At 48.2% G+C, this 17,947-nt stretch overlaps 1 protein-coding gene across 11 annotated transcripts in view; it reads left to right on the top strand.

Moving 5' to 3' along the window:
• Positions 1-393: 393 nt before the first annotated feature.
• Positions 394-17,947, top strand: part of PCDH17 (protocadherin 17) — a 142,706-nt gene continuing 125,152 nt past the window's right edge. For all 11 annotated transcript variants that reach the window (XR_004426517.1, XM_033148003.1, XM_033148007.1 and 8 more), the window contains exon 1: positions 394-3,054. Coding sequence is in view for 10 of the 11 variants with exons in the window: in XM_033148003.1 (XP_033003894.1) it covers positions 451-3,054 (2,604 nt within the window). In the remaining variant the exon portion in view is untranslated. The remainder of the gene's footprint in view (positions 3,055-17,947) is intronic.

Here is a 17,947-nt window from a genome sequence, read left to right as displayed (position 1 = left end):
CGCTTGTGGGCCAGGCGCCTTGGAGCGAGCGAGCGAGCGAGGAAGCGCTTCCTTGAGGACACGCGCGCACTCTCGCCATAAAGTCCGGGCATTGGAGGATATCTCTGCTTCGGGTCCAGAAGAGAAGCAGCTGCGTGGTTCTGAATTATTCTCTCCGCCCCGCCCGCGCCCCCTCCCCGAAGTGGGACGCAGCAAGGGGGACCCGCCCGCCGGAAAGAGGCGCCGGCCCGCGTGTGCCCCCGCCGCCGCCGCCCCCCGCCCCGCGCTGCCTCCATGGTGGGGCTGGCGGACCTGCGCGGATCTTGGCGAGCAACAGGTCCTGGAACTTGAGCGAGGCGAAGGCGGCGAGCAGCCGGGGCGCAGCAAGGCGGCGGCGGCGGCCGAGGGGGCGGCGGGGAGCGACGGCAGAGCGGGCGGCCTCGTCAGGGGGCTTGGTCGGCGCGCCCGGGGATGTGGCCCCTTTCGGCCTGCTGCTTGCTGCTGTGCTGGGCTCTGCCTGCCCTGACGCTCAAGAACCTGAACTACTCGGTGCCCGAGGAGCAGGGCGCCGGCACCGTGATCGGCAACATCGGCCGCGATGCCCGGCTGCAGCCCGGCGCGGGCGGCGGGTTGCCGTCCCTGGAGCGCGCCCGCGGCGCCAAGTCCACCTTCCGCGTTCTGGAGAACTCGGCGCCGCACCTGCTGGACGTGGACGGCGAGAGCGGCTTGCTGTACACCAAGCAGCGCCTGGACCGCGAGGCGCTGTGCCGGCGGAGCGCCAAGTGCCAGCTGTCGCTCGAGGTCTTCGCCAACGACCAGGAGATCTGCATGATCAAGGTGGAGATCCAGGACCTGAACGACAACGCGCCCGCCTTCCCGTCGGACCAGGTGGACCTGGACATCTCCGAGAACGCGGCGCCGGGCACCCGCTTCCCGCTGGCCAGCGCCCACGACCCGGACGCCGGCGAGAACGGGCTGCGCACCTACGTGCTCACCCGCGACGACTACGGCCTCTTCTCGCTCGACGTCAAGGCCCGCGGCGACGGCACCAAGTTCCCCGAGCTGGTGGTGCAGAAGCCGCTGGACCGCGAGGAGCAGAGCCACCACACGCTCGTGCTGACGGCGCTCGACGGCGGCGACCCTCCGCGCTCGGGCACCGTGCAGCTCAACGTGCGCCTCATCGATTCCAACGACAACAGCCCCGTCTTCGAGGCCGCCTCGTACGTGGTGGAGCTGCCCGAAAACGCGCCGCTGGGAACGGCCGTCATCGACCTCAACGCCACCGACGCCGACGAGGGCACCAACGGCGAGGTGCTCTACTCGTTCAGCGGCTACGCGCCCGAGCGGGTCCGCGAGCTCTTCAGCATCGACCCGCAGACGGGCCTGATCCGCGTCAAGGGCAACTTGGACTACGAGGAGGGCGGCCTCGTTGAGATCGACGTGCAGGCGCGCGACCTGGGGCCCAACCCCATCCCGGCCCACTGCAAAGTCACCGTGCGCCTCGTCGACCGCAACGACAACGCGCCCACCATCGGCTTCGTCTCGGTGCGCCAAGGGGCGCTGAGCGAGGCGGCTCCTCCCGGCACCGTTATCGCCCTGGTGAGGGTGACGGATCGTGACTCGGGCAAAAACGGGCAGCTGCAGTGCCGGGTGCAAGGGGATGGCAGCGGGGGGGACGGGGCCGTGCCCTTCACCCTGGAGGAGAACTACGACAACTTGTACACCGTGGTGACAGACCGGCCTCTGGACAGAGAAGTGCAGGACGAGTACAATGTCACCATCCTGGCTAGAGACGGGGGCAGCCCTCCACTCAACTCCACCAAATCCTTCTCTGTCAGGATCCTGGACGAGAACGACAACCCTCCCCGCTTCAGTAAGAGTCTCTATGTGCTGCAGGTTCCTGAGAACAACATCCCCGGGGAGTACCTGGGCTCTGTGCTGGCCAAGGACCCAGACCTGGGTCAGAATGGCACCGTGTCCTACTCCATCCTGCCAGGGCACGTGGGTGACGTCTCCATCTACACCTACGTCTCCGTCAACCCCACCAATGGGGCCATCTATGCCTTGCGCAGCTTCAACTACGAGCAGACCAAGCACTTTGAGTTCCATGTGTTGGCCAAAGACTCCGGCTCCCCCCACCGCGAGAGCAATGCCACCGTCCGCGTCACTGTCCTCGATGTCAACGACAACGCTCCTCTCATTGTCTTGCCAGCCCTCATCAATGACACTGCCGAGCTCCAGGTCCCGCGGAACGCTGGTGTGGGGTACCCCGTGGGCACCGTCCGTGCCATGGACAGCGATTTTGGGGAAAGTGGGCGCCTCACCTACGAGATTGTGGAAGGCAACGAGGAGCACCTCTTTGAGATGGACCCCACCAGCGGGGAGATCCGCACCCTGCACCCTTACTGGGAAGAGCTGAGCCCTGTGGCGGAGCTCGTGGTCAAGGTCAGTGACCACGGGAAGCCCAGCCTTTCCGCAGTGGCCAAGCTGATTGTGCGGGCCTTGGCTGGACCTCTGCCGGAAGCAGGTGAGCCCCAGGTGAACGGCGAGCAGCACAGGAGACCCCACTGGGACCTGTCCCTGCCTCTGATCGTCACCCTGAGCACCGTGTCCATCATCCTCCTGGCTGCCATGATCACCATTGCCGTGAAGTGCAAGCGGGAGAACAAGGAGATCCGCACCTACAACTGCCGCATTGCTGAGTACAGCCACCCCCAGCTGGGTGGAGGGGGTGGTGGCGGAGGAGGTGGGGGAGGAGGCGGCGGCGGGAGCAAGGGCAAGAAGAAGAAGATTAGCAAGAACGACATCATGCTTGTGCCCAGTGAAGGGGAGGACAGCCGGGGGCCCCTCAATGTCATGAACGTGGTCAGCAGCCCCTCCTTGGCCTCGTCCCCCATGTACTTTGACTACCAGACCCGCCTCCCCCTCAGCTCGCCCAGGTCGGAGGTGATGTACCTGAAACCTGCCTCCAACAACCTGACTGTGCCGCAGGGACATGTGGGGTGCCACACCAGCTTCACAGGGCAAGGGACTAACGCCAGTGAGGCTCCCCCGAGCCGGATGTCCATAATTCAGGTAGGAGACTTTTAGAAATCACCCGAAACTCCCTCACTGCCCAGTTGCATTTTAGGTCTGCAGTGAAACCTGCTGAGAGGCCTCTCTCCAGGCACCCCCCAAGATGGGTTGGCTCAGGGTTCAAATACCTGCCCGCATTTGGGCCCGATTCTTGTTTCAGTTCATTGGTAGCAGGTTGATTGGAAGTTAGGTCAGCAAAATTAAAAAAGAAAAAAGCATACCAATGAAGCATTACGGTACTGTGAAACTGGTGCACATTTAGACCTAGAACCGCTATGTTTGATCGGGTTTCTCAGAATTGGAAATTGACCAGCGGAGGTGCTTTGTCTGAGGTTTCACTGTAATATTCCCAGGGAAAATGGGTAGGCCCATCCCTTGCTGCTAAGTGGAGATGGTAGATATTGTTCAGTTTAATAAAAATATATATCTACATTTGTGGGGTTCGATTTGAGGCAATTTGCAGATGCAGTGTATGTAGCTCTCCATTCGTGTATGTCAAGGTGAATTCTGTTTGCAAGTGTATGTTTTTATGTTTAGAATGTCCTATTAAATATATCTATACACAGAGATATAGACATAATATTTATTTTTGACATAAAATAAAATAAAAGTGCCCTTGCCACTTTTTCTTCATGATCAAAAGAACTAAGCAGTTAAAAGAGACATAAAGTCTGCAGTTAGATTTGCTAGACTGCTACTATCTGATGGAAGTTAAACACTTTGAAATTCCACAGAAAAGGTTTTAGCCACGTGCCTCTACCCTCCCGCTGGCTCTGATTGTGCTTAACTTCAACTGGATTGAGAATATATGTTTAGCTGTGTATATGTTTAATTTATATGTTTAGTTCCACTTTGTGGGATTCAAATATACAAACAAATAAAAAGGAAGCGAAGGCACAATATTTATTCTTGGCATGAATCGACATTTTGATTTTTGCCTTATAGCCAAGGACTTCAGGCTGACTCTGCAGGCATGCGTGCTCCTCATTTGATGACAGCAAATCAGATGGCGACTTGCATGTATGAATGGACCATCAGAGTTTGAATACAATGGATAACATTTTAATATTGTGCATTCTCTTGACTTTGGTGCTTTTCAGTGGAGTCAGTTCAGCCATTCAGCCAGCATTTATCAAGGGTTGCACTGTTGGAACTGTCTAGTAGTGCACATGTATGTGTAAATCAACTCTGAAATGGTTTAATTTTTATGCTGCAAGTACATGTGGGGCTACATTATGCTTTTACCTGAAACTGATGGCAGATGTTTGTGGAATGGCAATGGTCCAGCCAAAATTAATTACTTTTAAAGTCTAGTAGAGACAGAAGCACATGCACAACTGTCCGCCTGTAATGACTAATTTAAACATGCTCTGCTTGGGGTGGGTTGCATGGCACAATTCTCTTTACTTGCAGATGAAGGTGGAATGTTGTGCATTGGTTATTGGTTTTAATTCAGAGAAGTAAATTATTTTCTTCAAGGGGGAAGATCATTGGTTTGGAATAATGATGCTATGGAAGTCATCTCCCAGGGTCTCAGTATTTCCAAATCACGCCCTTGTTATTTCAGAGGGCTGTTGTAGAGTCAGTGGGCTATAGATGGCATCTCAATAGCCTGGACCAGAAGGCTTAAGTTTAAGCTCAGTTTCACTGAAACATGAGGACTTCACTGGGGTGTGTCTCAGGCTACTCAGAGTCAATCTACACCTAATTCAGGATGAAGTGCTTGTATTCTAGATTGTTCCACTTCGGTTTGCAGGTGGGGGGGTTTCATATTTTTTCGAACACTTTTATTTTTAATGCAACCTTTCTGCATGGTAGTAAAATGTGCTGGTCTTATTACATGCAGGGAGCATAAAAAGCGTGACCCACCCTCACCTAAAACTTGAAGCGGTACATTTCAAAGTTCCACCCCTTCATTTATTCCGCATGATGAGCAGATTGGGTCTAAGCCCAATGGAACAGGACTTGACCTGGGTTTGTTTTCTTCTGTGTACAAATAGTGGTAGTTGTGGAATGATGTTTGCCTGTGACAAAACAACCTTGTGCAGGCTCTGGATAATGGCTGCTAAACACGTTGCCAATGTCGTATGTTTTGTCCTGGGTTCCTTCTAAGACGCTGTTCTGAGTCACAGGGGAATGATCTAAGTGTATCAGAAGTGACAGAGACTCATTTATGTTCCAGGCTTAATGGGGGAAGCTGCTCTCTTGCTCTTGGTGCACTGAAAAGAAATGATAATGGGTTTGAGATTTTCATTTCTGCATGATTTCATATACTTGAGGTTGCTGCTCTTTTCTGTCTTTCTTCCTCTCGCAGCAATCCTATGCAAACATCCATTGACATTAAGGGGATTTATTTCTGAGTAAATGTGCAGAATTGGGCTTCAGAATGCCACTCCCCTACATTCTGCCCCGCTGCAAGTGACACTTCGTCACACTCCAGTGTGACCAAGAAACAGAACACAAAATGTGTCCACACACATTTTGAACTCGCACTCAAATGGTGTCGCTGAATGGCTCGTGTTTCAAGTTCCTATGTAGGTGAATCGGCTGTTGTTCATTCCTGGGGGTGGGGAGTGCGCTGAGGGGAGAGCAGAAGCTGTCTCCACCAAAAGGAATCCAACATGCCCCCCCCCCCAGCCCATATAATAGGTTGCCATCCATCCACACTCCCCTGGTATGTCATTATGATGGACTGATCTCCAGTTGCTCTGCTGAGGCTGGGGGTGCTGATATCTGGCAAGCCTTAGGCCCAAATGCTGCAGTCACTGATCCAGCAGAGTTATGTCTTTTAATAACTGCACACCCCCTTGCAAGGTCACTGTGAACGATTCTTCAATTCCCACTATTGAGTTGTATTACAGAAACAATTTCATTTTATGCTTATCATGAATGTGTGTTGCTATCAATTAGGTGAGCTGAGCAATACTCAAAATTCGAAATTGATTTTAACAAAAAGTGACACTTGGAGGAAGAATATCAGGTTAGGGCAGAACGGAAGGTAATTTGATTTATAATTCATGCATTTAAAATGGATATTTTTTTTCCTAGTGTTATTTGTCTAGATCATGTCTGTCTTAAAAATGTAAAATGGAGCAATTAGGATACCAAGCCCTCTAAAACCCACCCTCTCCAAAACCATTTTTATCTAGTGTAATAGTTACTTAAATCTTAGAGAATTATATTTTGCTAAAACCATGTAATATCCACCTAGAGCAAATAACACATGTATTGGTGGTGCTGAATCATTAAAGATTTTAATGTAGTGTAAAATCCCAGTTGGCAAACATGACTTGTTTTCCTTTTTACAGTGTAATACTGCGTAATATCTTTTTGTCCTGGAATTTATATAAAACTGAAAGAGGAATTTCCTCCCTTAAAAAGGTGTTCTGTGGTTTCTGTATATATGTAATGAAATGCTAACCATGGGTGGGAACTAACTGCAGGGTCTGTAACATGGTGCGGCAGAGGGGATTATGGAGCCAGCAGACTAAATTTTCCCTCCTTTTTCCCACCTGGGAAAATCAGGGGCCCCAAGGTTTAGGCCATAAGTAATGGTGCCTCTGGCATTGCATGCTCTCGAAAAAGATATTTCAATCAAGTGGTAGGTGACTAATTTCTGTGGGTTGTGGGTATGTACGAGGCTCCTTGGGTACAAGTTGAGGAGCTACTTCCAATCTGCAGCTAGTAATGGAAACTTCCATCCTGGAGCTTCTTCTCCAGCCTCATGTTCTGTGTGGGATCCTGACAGCTACAGTTGGCCATCCAGCCCCTGCTTAGATACCTCCTGTGAAGCTTCTCCTGTTTTTTCTTGGGCAGAAATGTCACTTTCCTCCATTTTTGGCTTGAAAATGCTGGGATAGGGAAAGGCTCGCCTGTTGAATTGCTCCATCTCATGCAATGGTACAGATGGACCAGTGCTAGAAACCCAGGTTAAGGGAGTTAAATAAAAATACTTCCTCAGAAATGAGTACGACTCTTGACCCATATGGTCTCAGCAGGCCAGGGTGCCTCAAGATGTCGGCGCTAGCGTGAAATAATACTCTTTCCCTCAAAAAACATGGGCTTTAAAAGGTAAGCGACTGTGTTATTAGCTGGCTCTTCACCTTTATTTCCTACACAAGTGCCGCAGTCATATGGTACGGTACAGCTTTTCTGGGACTATACCACATCAGGCTGCAGGTGGAGGAATCTCATGTTTGAATCCTTTCCCATGGGGAAAAATAAAAATCTCCCTGCACAAGGAAAAGTAACTGATGTGCTGGATTTCTGTGTCTTTTTCTTTTCACAGTGGCAAATAATCCAAGTGTAGAAAGTTATCAGTGCACCTCAGATTCAAAATTCAGTAGGAACCACAACAGCCAAAGTGCTAAAATAGTTCAAATATTTTTTGGGATGTGTTTTAGAAAGTGAAGCCCAATCCCTTACCCCCATACATTTGTAACTGTGAACTCTTTAAATCTCCATGCTTTTAGTCTTCAGAACAAAGTGTTAAAAAACCTCCAACAAAGATATACTAGTAAACACTCTGAGTGTTTATTTCCTTTTTGCATGATTGCAGAACAGACCACACTTGATAATACTATGCATCTGGAACAGTTATTGTGTTATAAATCATGAAATCTAAAAGGCAGCAGCACAACGTGGCAAGTGCAAGAGCGAGGAGTTCTGATCCATTTCCACCCCTTTGAGAACAAGCTCCCACAGAAACAGGAGTACTAGCAAGGGTAAACCTTTCTCGGTTAGGGAACTGGCTGCTGTGCTAAGAGGGAATGATCCATGGCAGCTGGTTTTCATGTTCAGGTAATCCAGAGGGGATTGCATGGGAGAAAAAGTAGAGCTTCAGCTCACCCTTATTTTAGATGTATAATATAGTATATTGCTCCTATTGTTGTGCAGTTACTCTGGGCTGAGGAGGCTGGGGAGACAGTGACACCCCCCCCCCCCAAGTTCAGGGTTCTTGCATTATTCTACAAAGCCCCTAACAACCTGGTTCCTTCAGGACCACCTGACTCCTTACATCGTTTAGGCCTTCTCCCAGTTGGATGTCCAGTGCTTGATGAGTACTTTAAAAAATAAAATCCAGAAGGCATTTTATGTGTAAGCTTTTCTCATTACACGGCTAATTATAACTGATTCCCCCCCCCCTGTTGTTTCCTGTTTGTAACCTTCATCTGAACCTGCTGGACAGTTCTTAAGTTCTTACACAGACCCAAGTCACTTAAGTAAGGCAAACAGGGATTTGTTCTGTTTCTTTCAGATATAAGCATCCTTGCATGTAAAATCAGAAGGAGAAAACTTGTGTGGATAAGTGCAGTAATTTCATGCTAACAGTCACACACAAAAGGCTTGTTTTTGGTGTTGTTGTTTTTTTAACTTCTGGCAAACAAGCCACTCTTTCTTTTTCTCTACATTTTCAGAAAGATAAAAGAGTTGATGGATAAAGGGAAAGCAGCAGATATAGGTTCTTTAAAGTGACATGACAGCAGCATTGAAAACTATCTACATATGCAAGTCGTGCTGATGATCATAGAGAATATTTACGATTGTACTTGTGATCTGGTGCGGAGAGATTTGTAAATATAGCAAGAGTGGAGACAGAATAAGAGAACCGCGGCTGCAGATTTTTATTGAGCAGTGGCAACAAAAAAGGCCATTTTGCAAGAAACTCTCAAGCTGAGAATCGCCATGGTTTGCTGTGCTAGGCAGTCCTGTAACATTTTAAGATAAAGTACAGATCGTTCACAATACTTCCAGGCACCTGATGTTTACGATGTGCTGACAGATTACTGTCAAATCCCAATGCAACCTCATCACCAGGTGTCCCTAGTAGCATCTGAGAAGAGAAGATACTTCCGGGGGGGGGGGGGGAGAGAAAAAACCCCATAAGCTGTGTTCATGCTGTTCATCTATATGTGCTATTGTTGCATTGCTTGCTGTTAGAAACTTCAGTGTGTCTGTTTTGAGAAGGCTTAATAGAGCCTGAGGGCACAGGCACAGGAAAAGGGGAGAATTCTTCTCTTTTTAAGATGCTGTGTTTATGTTACACACTGAAAAATCCACTACCAAATTTGCCACATACTTATTAATTTTGTTTTCATCCTCCATATGTGTAGCAATTTTCAGGTAGCAGGAGTTAATAAAATTCACTAGCTGCCTGGATCTCTGGCTGATAGTCCTGTTTTGAAAAACAAATAATGAGGGCCTGTGTCCCAGAACTCATGCAGCATGTGCTGAAGGAGGTTTCCTCAGAAGTCAGGCCCAGATATTTTAATGTGACTTCCACATTCAGTGCAAGAATTGTACTATTCTGCTTGGGGATGATGGCAGCTGGAGGACCACAGATTTCCCCTCTTTGTCTCAGTATGCATGCTTAGGAGGATTGCATAGTATCACCATTTTGTTGTAATTACTATGAAGACTGCATGGGACCAAATAATATGAGTGGAGTTCAGTGTAGGGGCAAGGAGATTGTTCTGTCAGCACCTGCATTTCCGCCTATCTGGTGGGTCATCCTCCCCTCACATTCCCCCACATGCTGTTTGGGGGTTGTTGCACCCCCCCCAGTAGATTTGGGGGAGCAAAGGGGCCAAAGCTCCATTGCGCTAGTGAAAATCCTTGCTCTGGCTTCCAAGAACAGAAGGGGTTTATTGAAATAGTATTTCACCCAAATACGATAGTCAGACCTTCTCAGAAACAGTCTATATAAAGAACATTCAGAATGACCGTATACATTTGTAAATGCGATCTCAGCTGGCATATAAACCATTCAAGGGCAGGAAGTGCCTGATGAGCTGGTCTTCCTGCAGAGCTGATGGATTGAGCCCTGTTTCTCATCTCTCCCACTAGTTGTGTGTCGGGGTATGGTTGCTGGAGCTCCTCGTGCACGGCCTTGGATTGGTTATGCGCGAGGTACCAGTTGCGGGGAAAGTGGCCAGCGTTCCGCGTGCTTTTGAGCACGGTCGCCGGCCAAGCCTCACAGTCTGAAGGATGATGAGTAAGCCAATTGAAGACTCTGATGGTGTGTGAGTTCCTAGTTGCCTTCTTTAAAGAAACGTTGCCTCGTGAAATAAAATTTGTACCCTGACTCTGAATAGGCGGACCGATTTACAGAAAATTAAAATTTTTACTTTACTCCCCGTTAACCCCAAAGGAAGACAGACACCGGTAGTATCTTTAGTGGCTTCGGCAGAACCCGCGTAGGCTCGTCCCCTAAGCTAAGTTCTCCTAAACTTAAAGACCCTGCGCGCCCAATCTTCCGCGAGGCTAACTAAATAAACTAAAACCGAAATATCTTCCGCGGGCCTAACCCTAGGCTAACCTAAAGAAAACCTAACTAAGGCTAAACCGAATGATCTTCCGCGATCTAACTCTAACTAAAGAAAAACCCATCCAACCCGTCCAGCCCGCTCCTAGCCCCTTAAACTAAACTTGACTTCAACTAAAACCCAACTAAAAAGAACATAAGAAGAACGTGCGATCTCGTGCTACTCTCTCTACCTAAGCGGGGTGCCTCTGCCTTTTATTAGGGAACAAACGTGACATCATCATAAGTACTTTAACCAATAAAATCACTGTTGCTGCCCTCCAAAAAGGCGGGAAGCAAGTTTAACGCTCATTAACAACTTTGAACATGACCGGATCTACAAAATAAAGGCGGATTAATCTTGTAAGTGAATCACACTATTCATTCATGCTTTCACTTTCACTTTTGCGCGCAATTATACCAAAAGTAGACCTTAAAAAACCCATAAAATAACCAATAAATTATGAATCCATGGCGGATCCGTGAAACGTATTCCGACATATCATCTTTCTTTTTTTGTTTTAAATTAAATTATTTTTGATTTAGTTATATAAAAAAAAGAAGGTTAGAGATATCATAAGCATTTATCTAACACAAACATTACCATTTGTTTTGATATAAACCTCGACATGAAAAGGCAGAGCGTCAACAGTGCCAACAGTGTCCACATCAAAACTGTGATATAAACACTGGCAACACTATCAACATCCATCCCCCTCATAAGAGGAAATACTTGTACAATAATGTAACAATAAAGTCGTGAAAATAACAAACCACTAGCCAAACATAAAAAGTGATCGATCCGATACACTGTAAACCTTTTTAGGTATATATAAATACTTCAATATGTAGTGTAACACAACAAATCATCTTATAAGCATATATACTTTCACGTGCAGCGTAAAACAACAAATTACTCCCCAAACACAAGAGAGGACCTGATGCAGGTCCAAAATTAAAAATAACGGATAACGACTGCCCAAACATAAGAGAGGTCCCGATCCGGGACCCAAAATTAAAGTATAACTAGAGCTGGGGCTACATGGCCTACCCAGACCCCTCCCCCATTTTTTTTAATTTTTTATTTGGAAAACTTAAGTAAAATGGATAAGGCAACATAAAGGGTGTGTGGCACTGAGGCTACAGAATCGAGGGAACTTTCAGGAAGACAGATTCTGGACTTACCACAGCGACCACAGGTAACGGGGAACTAGGGTCCGATTCCAGAAAGGGGATTTAAGGCACCTACGTACAAGTGGTTTGCGCCACAAGAGGGGATTTAAGCTACCTACATAAAGGTGTCCCAGCCAGGATGAGGATTTAAACCATCTACACAAGGGTTTCCAGCGAAACGATATTAGATTTAAACCAGCTACATAAGGGTCTCCCATTAACAGCAGGAAACAGAGTGAAGGGAAAAGCTGGGAACCTGGTTTACTGCCAAAGGTAGCATATAGAGGGGGAATCTTTAAAATAAATAGGGGTACCAAAAGGGTAGGACGCCACCAGACTTGACATATATATCTTGAACAAATCCGAGAATGACCAATTCTTTGACCAAAGGAAATATAAATGTTACCACATTTTGAACTACAACTTTTGCAAGCACAACGTGGAGATTTAGGATTATTGAAATAAAACATATATATATAAATATATCTATGACTAGAACTGCACAAAGATGATGCTTTGACCTTACATAAACATTTCCATATCATCAAAATTGTGACGCTCTAAATGGAAACCATTTCAGAAAAGCTTTGCATATATAAACATCCATATCATTAATTATCAAGCTATAAGGAAAACACATGTAACATGCGAGGCGGATATTTCAAGAAGCATACAAAGGCAAATATGCAATTTTTACAAGTACAATATAAAGTACAAGACAGGTTTAGAACTGCAAAATGGTATTGGAGAGGAGGATGAAGACGATGAATGAGTTGCCGGTCGTCTTCTTCTCCGACTACACATGACCATGTAGAAGAAATAGTCCTGGAACTCAGGAAAAGTTCATGGAGCTCAGGAAAGTACTGAAACATCGAGCTCTGAAGAAACAACGATACCTGTAGAAGAAAGGAGGTTAAGCAAGCAAATCAAGGTGATCTGCTAGTGAGTGCAGGTATGGGAATAACTGGAACAAATCTAGGCAGCCAGGAACCAAGGGGCTGCCCAGAGGCAAACAAAAGGCCTAGGCAGTAGGAGGGTAAGGCAAACTGCCCAGAACTCAACTGGTGCTGTTAGTTGAGCACTTTTGAAGAATTGCTGCATTTGACAGGAAGTTGAGAAGTTAGCGAGTAGCTAACAACCAGAGTTAGACATCACGGCTTGTGATGAAAAGGGAGCATCGAATTTCACGCAAAGTTTGTCCAGCGTGTTTCTTAAGTGAAGAATGGAATTGATCACACAAACAAGGTGTGGAAGTAGGGGTTTTTTCCGCAGAAGTAAGGACAGTCCTCCGCTGAGAGGATTAAGCAACAAGGGGTTGTCGTTGAAGATGCAGGCTGGCAAGTACCACGCAGGGTTACATGACTTGACCTTCAGGTGAAGAGTTCCTTGCGGAAGACAGTACTTCTGAGCACAAGGAGGAACCGTCTGAAGAGCCTGTAGTAGAGTTCTTGGTTGATGCAGGAAAAGATACTCCAGAAGAATACCTGGGGAGATGCGGAGCATATTTGCAACCAGGTAGAGAGCAACAGAAAGCAGGTGAAAAGGGTTTGCGGTTTTGGTTGGAAACAGGTATGCTGCAAGAAGTGATGGCAGCAAATTATAGGCACGGTGAGTACCATTCAAAACCGGCCAACAGAATGCCCATGCAAAAGACAGCACGGAACATAGCAAGGAACATCCCATGGTTGGCGATTGGATCATTAGAGCAGGGGAGAACTTGAACGACATGAGAGTGCTTGAAGAATCTGCTGAATAGAACTTGTAGACAGGAGAATTCACCTTACCAAGCGGTGAAACTTTCCAGGGGGACTTTGCAATAGGCTTTCTGCAAAGAACAGTTTTAAGACTATCAAGGGAACGCTCTAAGATCAATGACTGTGGAGCTTTATCCATGAGGTACTGATGGAGAGTAAGGGGTTGCATGCGATCCTGGTGTAGTAGCTCTTTGATTAGGGCCTCTGCTGCAGCGAGCTTTTCTGACGTCAGCGCCCATTGGTCGACCCATACAGGGGGTCCTTCCTTCCAGGTGAGTGGAAGAGCATGTACTGGCGCTGATGCAAAGGCCCACATCAAAAATGTGTATGGACAACAGTTCTTGCCTTAGACAATAAGTCTCTACCCCAGAGGGTGATAGGCACATCCATGACAAGTGGACGGAGCTGCACCATGGAGCCTGAGTCTGACTGGAAGGTAATCGGATGCACGCTCTGGTGGGCGGGTTCGAAACCTCCGACTCCAAAGACTTCCTGGGTGACAGTCGTTGCCCACTGGTCAGGCCAATCCTTTCTGGCGATCACTGTGACATCTGCGCCTGTATCAAGAAGACCCTTGATCTTTCGTCCACCCATTTCTAAGACGAGATGAGGGCGTTCTTCTGTAATCTTGATTAGCGCCATTGCTGCCTGAGGAGGCAAAGAGTCTACAGGAGCTGTAGGCGTAGAAGTAAGCAAATAGAGTCTGGCAATTTCCAAACCTTTTGTTAGGACACAAGGAACAGTTGAAAATCCTGGAATCAGCAACTGCGATGAATCTGTGATTCGAACTAGGCCTGCAGTCAGTGTGACTGTGGCAGGGAGGCGATCCATCCTAGGCAGAATAAGGCAAATTGAGGTGTCTGGGAATGGACCACGAATGGATGTTGGCAATTGCTGAGCAAACCATGGATTTGAAAAATAACAGTCCTCTGTTAAGAAGAGTGGTATACCTGGGACAGAAGATTCTTCTTGTTCTTCATTGGCAGTGTCTGAAGACATCTTTTTGGCTTCGGGTTTTTTGCACTGCTGAAGTTGGCAACTCTGAAGCTGCTTGGCGTTGAGTTGGCAAACTTGAGGTTCTTCCGTTGGTAAGAGTTGCTGATGCTGTTGAACCTGTTGACATTCAGGCAGTTGTGCATCAAACTGGCAGGATGGAACTTCCTCTTTGACGCGAGGCAGTGATTGTGGCGGGCTGAGCTTAAAAGCTGGAGGTGACACAAAGGTGTGGACATTGTTAACTGGAGTGATGTTTAAGCTTCCACAAGAGGGAGCTGGCTCACTCACTTGTATTCTTTGGCCACATGGAAAGTGATCATCAGCTGGGCTGCAACTTGAACACTGCTGTTTCACCAAGGGCAAATGTCCTTCGATGACAGATTGACCTTGACTCAATGGTGAGTAAAGCTCAGGTGCTGCGAGGTTGACCTCAGTAGGATGTTTTCTCAATGTAGAGGGCAATTCTGCGATCAGAGACTTGACTGTGATTGCTTGCTGTGAAGCAAGGTTGACATCAGCTGGAACTGAAGGGCAGTCAGCAGAAGGTGAACTGAATGCTGTGTTCTCTACTGGAACCCTTTGAATAGGTAAGGCAGATGATGAAACCTCTGGAACCTGAATGCTTGATGAGGTCACATCTTTTCTCTGGACATCTGAAGAGTAGATATCTCTCTGGATCACTCTTTTTTCCTGATGACCTGGATAAGGAGTAGCATTGTTCACCTTTCTGGGATGGTTGACCTTCATGATGTTCTTGAACTTGCACCCTATTGTTTTACCGGGGCCGGGGCGCGGCCCGCAGAACCGTTTCCCTGAACTGGAGATGAGGTAGGTGATGTGTTTTGTGGATTCAAGCGACAATCATTTGCCCAATGAAATCCTTTCTGACAGATGGGACATCTCTCTGGCGGCTTGGCAGAAGGCCTTGGCGTTGTTGTGCACTGCGACCGGAAATGCCCATCGCCTCCACACCCATAGCACTTCTTGACTGGCGTAGAGCTGTCTTGACGTGGCATCTGTACCGCAGCTGCCAAGAGCTGTGCTTTGTAGGAGTGGGTACCGACATTCTGGCAGACGCGTAGCATCTCAGTCAATGTGGCATCTGGACGAGCTGCAACTGCTGTTAGGGCATTCTTGCAGTCATCATTGGCATTCTCAAAGGCAAGTTGTTTCGTCAGCATGTTTCTGGCATGACGATCTTCTATCTGGCGTTCCACTGCAACAATCAGGCGATCCACGAAGTCCCCATAAGGTTCTTTTGGACCTTGCCTAACTGCAGCGAATCCTGATACTGAGCTAGCATCTGTGCGATTGGGTAGTCTGCGCCAAGCTTTGACTACAATGTCTGCTATGGTGACAAGTGCAGCATCAGGTATGGCTAGCTGTTGATTGAGATTGGAGTAATGTCCTGATCCTGTGAGCATATCTTCTGTGGCAAGTGGCGTTGCACGTCTGGCTGCTACTTCTTTCCACTCTTGCAGGCACAGAAGAGCATCTGTAGGCGACAGGAAGGTGCGAAGAATCAACTTCCAATCAGATGGCAGAAGTCTACTAGTGGACAGTCCTTCAAGTAAACTTCTAGTATAAGGAGCTTGAAGTCCATTTTCGCGTATGGCTTTTCGCAGTTCACGTAGTGTTTCAAAAGGAATGGCTTGATATCTTGCAGGTTGTCCTCCATTGGCACGAATCACTGGAAAGATGTGCATTGGATCAGCACTAAAATCTATTTGTCCCAAAGCTGCTTCTAAAGCTTGAGTTCTGCAGATGGGTTGCATTGCTGTTGGATCTGTAGGTGGCATCAGTGAGTTTAAATCTTCTTGATGCTTTCCAAATGATGGGCCACTAGATGGCGCTAAAGAGTCTTTGACATCTGGATGCCTTGAAGATGGCTGACTATGAAGACAAGATGGCTGACTTGAAGTTGGACGAAGACAAGATGGCTGACTTGAAGTTGGATGAAGACAAGATGGCTGACTTGAAGTTGGAGCATAAGGTTGTTGGCTCTGTACTGCAAGTCCTGGCATCTGGATCATCATTGTTTGGCTTTGCTCTTGTCTTGGAATCTGCATTGGCATTGGAGGTGCTGAAGGGTTGGTAAATTGCTGTTGTGCTGCTTGCATTGAAGCTTGGATTGCTGTTGATTGGAAATCAGCTTGCTGCAAAACTGGAGCTGCTGGCTTGAGCGCGGCCTGCAGGGCAGCAGGGTTTGCTGGCAAAAAGGCTGCTTGCTGCTGCTGCTGCTGGATCGCTGGCAAAAGCGCGGCTTGCGATGGAGGAAGCGGGACCGTTGCTTGGAGCGAGGTCCGCGGCTGCTGCTGACTTGAAATCGCTGGCTGGTAAAAGGCCTGCGATGACTGCTGAGCGACTGGCGGTGGGGCAGTTCGCGGCGGGGCTTGAAAGGCCGACGGCGTCTGCTGCACCGGCACAGGCGGCAATGAATCTGGCAATGACAAATTGGACAAGGGCGAGTGCGTGTACGACAACGGGGCCTGAACTGGCTGCTGCGAGGGGGCCGAAAATGGCACAACCGCAAGCGGCAGCACAGGGGCACTATTAAAAGCAGTATTTCCTAAATTCACTGTTCCATTAAGCAAAACATTTCTTGGAGCGATTTGTTGAAAGCAGTTTCTTACTTTGCTCCATACTAATTGTACAGGAATTCCGATTTTCGGGTTGGCCATAAATTCTAACCCGATCCTTTCCCATGAGGCTAAATCTTTCGTTCCCTCCTTAGGGACCCAGGGACAAATTTCCCCAATGGTTTTAACTAAAAGCTCTACTTCTGATTCAGAGACAGGGTGACCATTTCTTTTCAAAAGGTACAATAAGTCTTCACAAAATTTTACTTGAGCAGTTGAGAGTAAGGAGCCCATTTTTTAAACACTTTTCCAAAACTTTTCCTCCCCCACCCGTAGGCTTCTACTAGGGGACACCGGTTCTACCCGTAGGCTTTAACCGAAAAACCTGGCACCCGTAGGCTTTAGCCAGAAAACCTCCGCCCCCACCCGTGGGCTTCTACTAGGGGCTACCGGCCCTACCCGTAGGCTTTGACCGAAAAACCTGGCACCCGTAGGCTTTAGCCAGAAAACCTTTCCCTCCCACCCGTAGGCTTTTTCGGGAGACACCGGCCCTACCCGTAGGCTTTGACCGAAAACCCTGGCACCCGTAGGCTTTAGCCAGAAAACCTTTCCCTCCCACCCGTAGGCTTTTTCGGGAGACACCGGCCCTACCCGTAGGCTTTGACCGAAAACCCTGGCACCCGTAGGCTTTTGCCAGACCCTTCCCACCCGTAGGCTTTAGGGAAGACCTTACTCTGCCCGTAGGCTTACACTAAACTCCTTGCCGCTCTACCCGGGGACCCCTTGGGGCAAAAATACACGCGCGCGGCTTCTATTTACAACACTTTGGGCAAGCGGTGGATTCGCGCTACTGCAGCGAAATCCTAGATAAACCGGGCCGTTATACCTCACCTCTCAATGTCTGTTTCCGAGCCACTTCCGATATGTTGCCTTTAACCGGAGTCTTCGTGGAAGCGATTTTGACTACGCTTTGCCTCACACGGGGCACCACTTGTCGGGGTATGGTTGCTGGAGCTCCTCGTGCACGGCCTTGGATTGGTTATGCGCGAGGTACCAGTTGCGGGGAAAGTGGCCAGCGTTCCGCGTGC

The sequence above is a fragment of the Lacerta agilis genome, chromosome 4 (genome assembly GCF_009819535.1).
Source record: "Lacerta agilis isolate rLacAgi1 chromosome 4, rLacAgi1.pri, whole genome shotgun sequence".
NCBI classification, from domain to species: domain Eukaryota; kingdom Metazoa; phylum Chordata; class Lepidosauria; order Squamata; family Lacertidae; genus Lacerta; species Lacerta agilis.
This window is presented reverse-complemented; position numbering and strand designations above follow the sequence as displayed.